Raw genomic sequence first — 8,103 nt, forward strand, 5'->3', positions numbered from 1 at the left:
TGTCAGGGAAGGCTCCTCAGAGGAAGGATAGGGAGAGAATAGGGTGTGGTGAGGAATGGAGGGAGCATGTGGGTTAGTGAGAACCATGGGACCAGAGTTCTAATGCAGGAACACAGAGTGAGCTCAGAGTATGGAGCCCAGCCGTGCTGCGGTTGAGCTGGGTGATTAAATTTTAGGATTTGCGGCCTCCTGGGTGGCTCAGCTGGTTAAGTGTCTGCCTTCGGCTCAGGTCATGATCCTGGAGTCCCGGGATCGAGCCCCGCATCGGGCTCCCTGCTCGGCGGGGAGTCTGCTTCTCCCTCTGACCCTCTTCCCTCTCGTGCTCTCTATCTCTCATTCTCTCTCTCTAAAATAAATAAATAAAACAAAATCTTTAAAAAAAAAAATTTTAGGATTTGCCCCTCAGGGCTAGGCCCCTGGTCTGTGTCTTCTCCCCACATTCCCCCTGCTCCTAGCTGTGGCTGCTGAACCTGCTAACTCTCCTTAGCCCAAGGAGGTCCTAGTTCCAGCCTTCGGAGAGGACTCTGGGAGCCACCCCAGGGGAAGGCAGCCAGCCAAGGGGGGGAAAGTTGAGGAAGGCAGACAGCTGTACTGAGTTGTCTCTGAGGCAGCAATCCGTTGGCAAGCCCACCTGGCCAGCCCGAATCAGGGAGCTGTTTACTTTCAGTTTTCAGCTCTTGCAAAAGCTTTGTTTCCATCAACTAAGTCTGTGTTTATGTTACTTAAAGGAATTGCTCTGGAAAAAAACAAAACGTGTGCCCTGATGCCAGGCCCAGAGGTTCACTGGGCAGAGGGCAGTGGAGTGGGGAGAGCTTGGCCAGGCCTGGGGGCATGCCTTGCGGAGGTATAGTACCTTACTTCTACTCTGCCTAGGGTGAGATTTGAGAACAGCAAGGTCTCATTTTGCTCTCTGCAGCAGGCGTCAGCTCTAGCTCTAGCTCAGCCTCTGTGTTTTGTAAGATGTACCTGGCCAGACCCTTGGTCACATCTGAATTTCATTTCACCTTCACAGTAGACCTGGGTAAGAAGGCCAAACAGAAGTTCCTAGTTCCCTTTGGTAACAAAGACACTGAGACCCAGAGAAAGAGTGTGTCTTGGCAAGTGGACAGTTGGGCTTGGCCACAGACCATTTTTCCTTCCACTCCACCCCACTGCCTCCTCTGAGTAAGTCCCAGGAACACCCTGAAGCAGGGGTAAGTGGGGAGACCTGCACCCACCACCTTCCTGGGAGCAGGTGGTCTGTTCAAGGGGATCCATCTGGGGACTAGAGTGGAGAGAACCCAGAAAACAGTGGCTTGGACCAGACCACATTTCAGCCCAAAGTAGAGGGCTGGTCCTTCCTGAGGGAGATTTTAGAGACACTATATCACAGGACCTGGCCAAAGAAGGACCCACCAGCTGGAAGCAGTTCCTGGGTGACAGAGCACCTCCTCTCCCATCATCTGCTTATGGAGCCCAGCCATGCTGCAGCTGGGCTGGGTGCTCAAATTTAGGATTTGCCCCTCAGGGCTAGGTCCCTGGTCTGGATATCTTGTCCCCATTTCCCCCCTGCTCCTAGCTGTGGCTGCTGAACCTGCTACTGTCTAGCCCCAAGGAAGTCCTAGTCCCAGCCTAGGGGAAGGCAGCCAGACAAGGGGGTGAAAGTTGAGCAAGGCAGGCATCTGTCCTGAACCTGGGGCCCTGCTCTTTTCTGGGCACCTGGGCACCCAGGGCTCTAGCAGGGGCATGCAAGGATTTCGGAGGAGCAGTCGGTTCATGTAGGGGTGTCCTTGTTCTGAGCAGTTGCACCTCTGCCCAGCCCCTCCAAAGTTGTGTGTTTTGGAGTAACAGCTCTGATGAAGGAAGAACCTTTACTCCTAGTCAAGATGTTTTTTAGACCCTACTGACGGCAACAAAAGCCAAATGCTGCTGACTGTCTGTTCTCCGTCTTTCCACACCCCTGCCCTGCCTCGTACACAGAGCCAAGCCCTGTCCCTGGGCCTGGGCCATAAAGATAAGGCCCCCTAGGCTGGCGAGTCCAGGTGTGGGTGCTGGGAAGTTGGCTGAACCAGCCACACTTGATTCAGCTCCAGGGCAGATGTTGGCCCAACCAGTCAGGTGCAGGCCTGTGCTCATGCTATTCCCTCCAGTGAAATGACCTCATCCCACCACCAGTTCTGCTGAAACTCTGCCCATCTCAGATCTCACCTCTGTGAGAAGCCTCCCCTGTCTATCCTGGCTGTTATGAATTGCTCCTTTCTCCATGCTCCCGAGTTCTAAGCTTCATCTCTGTGATTGTTAGGTAGGTTGGCATCTGTCTTCTCCCCTCTAGCCTGAGCAGCCCTGTGGCGACAGAAATCATGGCTACTTAATTGTCCTTAAAAACTGATCGAATTGAGGGGCACCTGAGCGGCTCAGTCGGTTAAGCGTCTGCCTTTGGCTGGGGTCATGTTTCCAGGGTCCTAGGATCAAGTCCCACGTTGGGCTCCTTGCTCGGCGGGGAGCCTTCTTGTCCCTCTCCCTTTGCCCCTCCCCCCCCATCATGCATGTGCATGCGCTCGCTCTCTCTCAAAAAAAAAAAATAAAATCTTTTTAAAATTTTTAAAAAATTGATCAGGTTGAGTAGATCTTAGGCTCTCTCCTGAAAGGCTTGATGAGTCACCAACAAAGGTCTTTGATGGTCATTTCATGAACTGAGGTACTTGGCCCTTTCAATGATGGAAAACAAGACCCACCAGAGCCTCTTAAAAACAGTGCTTCTCTTCTGACAGATGAGGACACAGAAGCTTGGTTTAGGATTTGAGATAGGGGACTATGCTCTTAGGCCTGTTTTCCCATTTAGCTTATAGAACAAACATCTCTGTCATCCCCTTTCACTGTAGCAGAGAAAGAAATGGAAAGTTAAGGTACAGCTGGTGACCCAGAAGATCTGTCTGCAGTGTAGCCAGGGGACTGGAAGGGGATTCGGTGTTACCTCTAAATCCTAAATAGCAGGGCGCCTGGGTGGCTCAGTTGTTAAGCATCTGCCTTCGGCTCAGGTCATGATCCCAAGGTCCTGGGATCGAGCCCCGCATCGGGCTCCCTGCTCCGTGGGAGGCCTGCTTCTCCCTCTCCCACTCCCCCTGCTTGTGTTCCCTCTCTCACCGTGTCTCTCTCTGTCAAATAAATAAGTAAAATCTTAAGAATAAATAAATAAATCCTAAATAGCTCACGAAACAACAGTCTTGGATACTGGGAGTACAGAGGGGTATATGGAGACTTAATGTGCTTGCCAAGCTCCTGAGAGGATTTGACCTGACCAAAGACCTGGCACAATGGTAGGCCAACAACCACTGGTTCTAGAATGAATGAATAAGAGGTCTTCTGTAAGAGGCAGTCTCCTCCCCACCCAATTTCAGCCTCTGGTCACCATGGCTTGGTCCCACTCTTTCACTGGTCTTGCAGCTACCAAGCTCCTGTCTTGGACCTGGCCCATTTGGCGTCACAAGCATCAGACTCAGTCCATGTCTTGCAGGAGCACCCATCCAGTCTAGAGGGGGAGGGCAACAGGCAGTGGCTGGGCAACTGGCCTACCCTGACCTGAGGCATTATGCTATGAGGTGCCTCTCATATTTTGGAAGGAAGTACTCCAGTCATGAGCAAAAGGTAGGTTTCCTTTTTTTTCCTTTTAGCCTAGGCCTGCCTAGGACACATGGAGCTGTATCTTCTCATCTCTACTAGCACCACTTTGCTCTTGGTTCTCAGGCAACCCTAACTATGGGCTACCAGTGCTGAGAGTTTGCTCAGGTTCTATGTACTCCTTTAGCATTTAGAACTCCAGATTGGCAGGTAATCCTCAAGATTGCCTGGCTTCTGCTCCCCTTATCACATTCTGGCTGCTATTCTAATTTTTTTAGTAGATCACTCTGTCCTCTCTGAGCTATGGAAGTCAAGAACTGGGTTCTGAGGGCACCTGGGTGGCTCAGTCAGTTAAGCGTCTGCCTTCGGCTCAGGTCATGATCTTGGGGTTCTGGGATCAAGCCCCCGTGTCGGGCTCCCTGCTCAGTGGGGAGTGTGCTTCTCCCTCTCCTCTGCCCCTCCCCCTGCTCATGCTCTCTCTCTCAAATAAATAAATATAATATTAAAAAAAAAAAAGCTGGGTTCTCTCCATTTCTGTCTCCTCACAGTAGGCATTAAAAAGGTTAAGTGAAGGAAAGGAAGGATTACTAAATGTTGCTAACCCCAGAAGCAACTCTAGCTGGGCCTCAGTTTCCCATTAGCAGAATTGCAAGGAGCAAGAAGGTAGTTTCCATCTCTGGGGTCTCCACCAAGCTGATTCTCAGTGCCTGGGGAGTGGTACAGTGAGCTGCCTATGCCTCCAACAGCTTGTGAAGATCTCAGCTCATGGATTTGGGGACAGAGAAGAGATATCTATCCATAGGGCAGGCTACATGCTATTGAGGTCAGCCAAGTTCACCTGTGGTGGCGACTCCCATCTCCTTTCAACACTGCCTCTTGCTGTCAGCCAGCTGCCTGTATAACTTTGAGCTCCTTCAGGGCAGGAACCTGGTACAAAAAATAAAGTGGGGTGGGGAGCAGGTGAATGAGCAAAAGAGTGAATCATAGAGGAGTCCAGAAGACCATGTCATAACCCAAATGTACACTAGGACCTTAAAGGGGAATTAGTGATATCCTGTCAGCCTGAGGCAGGGAAAGATTTGGTAGGAGGGCCGTGGGGATGTGGTTCATGTCACCTGCCAGCTCTCGGAACTCCCAGGGGCCATACTGAGAGTGTATGATTCACCAACATCTTCTCCCTGGCAGCTGGATATATTCCCAGGGTCGCATGTGGAACAGTTACAACTCAGAGGACAAATGACTTATCTATATTCATGCAGCAAGAGAAGGGATGAGGCAGCTTTAAACCTGTCCTGGAAGGGGACTCCTCCTCTTCCAGAAGCATAGACAGAGTCTAAGCTAAGGTTCACATCTTGGCTCTGCCACTCCAAGCTGTGGGACCTTGAGTTTACTTAAACCTGATCTCTAGTTTCCTCTCCATGACATAGGAACAATGTACACACCTATGGGGTTGACGTGAGGGTTAAACAAGATCAGGTATGTAAAGTGCTTTGTAAACCAGTCAGCTCTATATCAGTATTAGCCAGAGGACCAAACTATGGGAGGAACCAAAGTCATTTCTTGGAGTCATATCCTCAGTGCTAACCTACCTGACTTCTTCCTCTTCAGGACAAGAGTGAGGCCTCCAGCAGAGCCTTGTCCAGAAGGCCTTGTCGTCCCAGACCTAACTCGCTGCCTCCCAACTTGCCTGAGGAAGAAACTCGCAGGATTGCACGGATATTTTCTTCCCAATACTCCCAGAAAGACTAATACAGACTGAAAGACAAAGGGAAGGATCCACCTGCCCACCCTCCTTTGGCCTTGTCCAGCTTGCATGAGGCACAAGATGTGCTTCCTTCAAGGCCGTGAGAACCCTGAAACCACCACCAGCCTAGTCCATGGGTACCTTGAGACCCATTCAGCGCAGCCTGGAGGAACATCCCAAACCAGTCCAAATTCCACCTGCTAGGATTTCAACTTCTTCCTTCTAAACAAAATGGATTCCAGTACCCAAGTGGAACCACCCATCTTTTGACCAAGGGACCCAAGCAGGCATCTCTCAGTTGAGAACCTCCTTCCAGTGTCCTTGATAGCCTACTGCTGACATGAGCCCACCTTCTGCCTGAATATCACGGGCCATTTTTGCCTTAAAGTTTGGGTGGGGTAGAGGAGGGGGTGAAGATTGTGTGTGTTGTGCATAGCTGAGGAAACCTAGGGCCACCTCCAATTGATTTGCTTACAGATAAGGGTATTTTATAGATATAAATTATTTTTATGCTGTGTTGAATCAATCAATAGAAAAGGAGGGGAAAATCACCTCCTTCAGACTTTTTATCTGATTATCTGAGATTCTAACCATGCTTTTAACTTATTGTTTTTACCCAGCTCTGAAGGTCATTGTTTCTGCCTGTGTTTGAATAAAATCATATTGGTATTGGTATTCTGTACACGGGTGTTTCCTGGGCTGGCCACTGGACTGGGGTGTTAGGAATCCATTTGTGCTCTAACAGCCAAAGGAAAGCTTGAAAACCGTGCAGTCCCTTAAGCTCACTTGGAACTGGGGGCCAGGGTCACCGTGAGACTTCCTGGTGAGAGATCACACTGGTCCAGATTGGGGTAACACCCAGTTTTTCCTTTGCTTGTGCCTCAGATCCATCAGCAAAGTGGAGGGGTCTCCTGGAACAGGTCTGTTCAGAATCCCTAATCTCTCTAGGATAGATCGCTCTGGCTTAAGACTATCAGACTCCAAACATCTGAGCAGCTACTGTAGACAGGGCCTGTGGGGAAGATAAGGGCAAAGCTGTGCGGAGTGGCTGGGAGAGAAGGTTGGAGGAGCACTAACATGGAGTCCCCGTCTCCTCCCCAAGCACGGGTCATTTTGCTTAGTCCTCATAACAATTCTGTAACCTACAGGTCGTGATACCCATTTTATAGTTAAGCTGAAACTCACCAAGGTTAAGTTATTTGCCTCTGTTTATGAAGCTAGGAAATGAACCACCACACACATTTCCAGAGAGGTCACAAGGCTTCTGCACACAGGGAGTAGCCAGTGGGTGCTCTGAATTTGAGAAATTCATGAAGAAAGATCATGTGGGCTGGAGCAACCAGGGCGGGCTTCCTAGAAAAGTTAAGTCAGAGGATGAGCCCAGAGAAAGAACCAGGAGGGCACTCAGGGCCACATGCTGCTGGGGACAGGGAAGAGACAGGTCTGACGCTGCCACTTCCTTGATAGGCCCCCTCCGGCCTGACTGTCCCTCCATCTGAGCCTCCGTTGCCTCATCTGTAAAAGGGAGGGGATAGCGCTGTAGGGGCTTGTTGTGAGGAGAACCGGGATGACATTTGTGAAAGTGCTTCGCCCGCACTTGGCACTTACTGGAAGCTGAAGAAATGTCAGCTCCTCCCACTCCTCCCCCACTCTCCTGGAGCTCCCAGAGCAAAGCAGCAAATAGGCCAGCAGGCCAACAACTCTCAGGCAGGACATGCCTGACGGTAGAGGCTAATGCGTGAACCCCCAGGAGGGACAGAGTGCCACCCACATCGGTGCAGTGCCCTCCGACCAGGCCGTTGCCCTTTCTTGTTCCCCTCATGCAGCCCCCCCCCAGCCACCAGCCTGCCAGCTCGCCCCCTCCCCAGCGCCTTCCTCTCGGGCTGACGGGGGAGCTTTCAAGGCAGGGGGCCCCACCTCCCTTAAGGCCACATGGAACCTACAGAGGGGCAGGCAGGGGCCCAGGCCTGAGGGGTTAAGCCTCAGGTGAAGAATATTCCTTCCAAATCCTACTCCAGCTTCTGTAAATAACCTGATGGGGTCAAGTTAGGATAAGGCCTCAGGAGGACACAGGCTCCTCCTACCCAGGCTCAGGGCAGCCCCCGGTAACACAAGGGCACCCTAAGGGTCTGTAAAGCATCACCTACACTTAAAAAGAGTGTGTTACTTACCAGTATCTTCCCCCTGGAAGTTGGATCTCTTTCCCGGTGACAGCTCAGAGGTGAAATGCCTCGCAAGCCATGCAGCCTGGCTCAAGGGCAGGAGTTGCGCATTTGACAACCAGCCACCATCTCCCTCACCTCCTTTCAGGCACCGCCTCTGCAGAGACCTGAAATGGGTGTTTCTGATCCCCGGACGCTGGCGGATCCCAGCCCCTTGCAGCCAACCTTGGAACTTCTAGTTCCTGGTGGGTTCTGGGGACAGGGAGCCAAAGCAGACACACCTGGCCTTGCCCTCAAGAAGCCTCCCAGGCCAATGTAAGCGAAGTCCTCCCTCTGGGTACTCCAGGGCCCATGGCCTCCTTGTTTGAGCTCCTGCTGTTTATCCCTCCCCCCGTACCCACTGCGATTCACCCACCACCTTCCAGCCAGCATTTCCAGCTGGAGCCCACAACCCACTTCCTGAGCCCAACCCCAGCGGTCCTAGCAGCCCCTTCCCTTATAAACACCAGCACAACTGCCTGTGCTGCTGATGTTAGGGCAGGGCCTCGTCCAAGGAAGAGGACAGACACAGCCCTGGCTTTGCACTTGAGTGTCTGGACT

At 51.6% G+C, this 8,103-nt stretch overlaps 1 protein-coding gene and 1 long non-coding RNA gene across 10 annotated transcripts in view; one reads left to right on the forward strand and one right to left on the reverse strand.

Moving 5' to 3' along the window:
- Positions 1-6,010, forward strand: part of C2CD3 (C2 domain containing 3 centriole elongation regulator) — a 139,993-nt gene extending 133,983 nt beyond the window's left edge. For 7 of the 8 annotated variants that reach the window (XM_027578311.2, XM_027578313.2, XM_027578314.2 and 4 more), the window contains one exon: positions 5,206-6,010. In XM_027578311.2, coding sequence (XP_027434112.2) covers positions 5,206-5,346 — 141 coding nt within the window. In that variant the 3' untranslated portion in view covers positions 5,347-6,010. The remainder of the gene's footprint in view (positions 1-5,205) is intronic. The other variant, XM_035722685.1, reaches the window with a different exon arrangement.
- The window catches only part of LOC113913889, a 52,407-nt gene extending 44,309 nt beyond the window's left edge, over positions 1-8,098 (reverse strand). For both annotated transcript variants that reach the window (XR_003517295.1, XR_003517294.1), the window contains exons 1-3: positions 7,513-8,098; positions 6,527-6,694; positions 4,436-4,524 (exon numbers count right to left, since the gene is read on the reverse strand). This is a non-coding gene — a long non-coding RNA (uncharacterized LOC113913889). The remainder of the gene's footprint in view (positions 1-4,435; positions 4,525-6,526; positions 6,695-7,512) is intronic.
- Positions 8,099-8,103: the final 5 nt, after the last annotated feature.

This window comes from Zalophus californianus, chromosome 11 (assembly GCF_009762305.2).
Source record: "Zalophus californianus isolate mZalCal1 chromosome 11, mZalCal1.pri.v2, whole genome shotgun sequence".
NCBI classification, from domain to species: Eukaryota; Metazoa; Chordata; class Mammalia; order Carnivora; family Otariidae; genus Zalophus; species Zalophus californianus.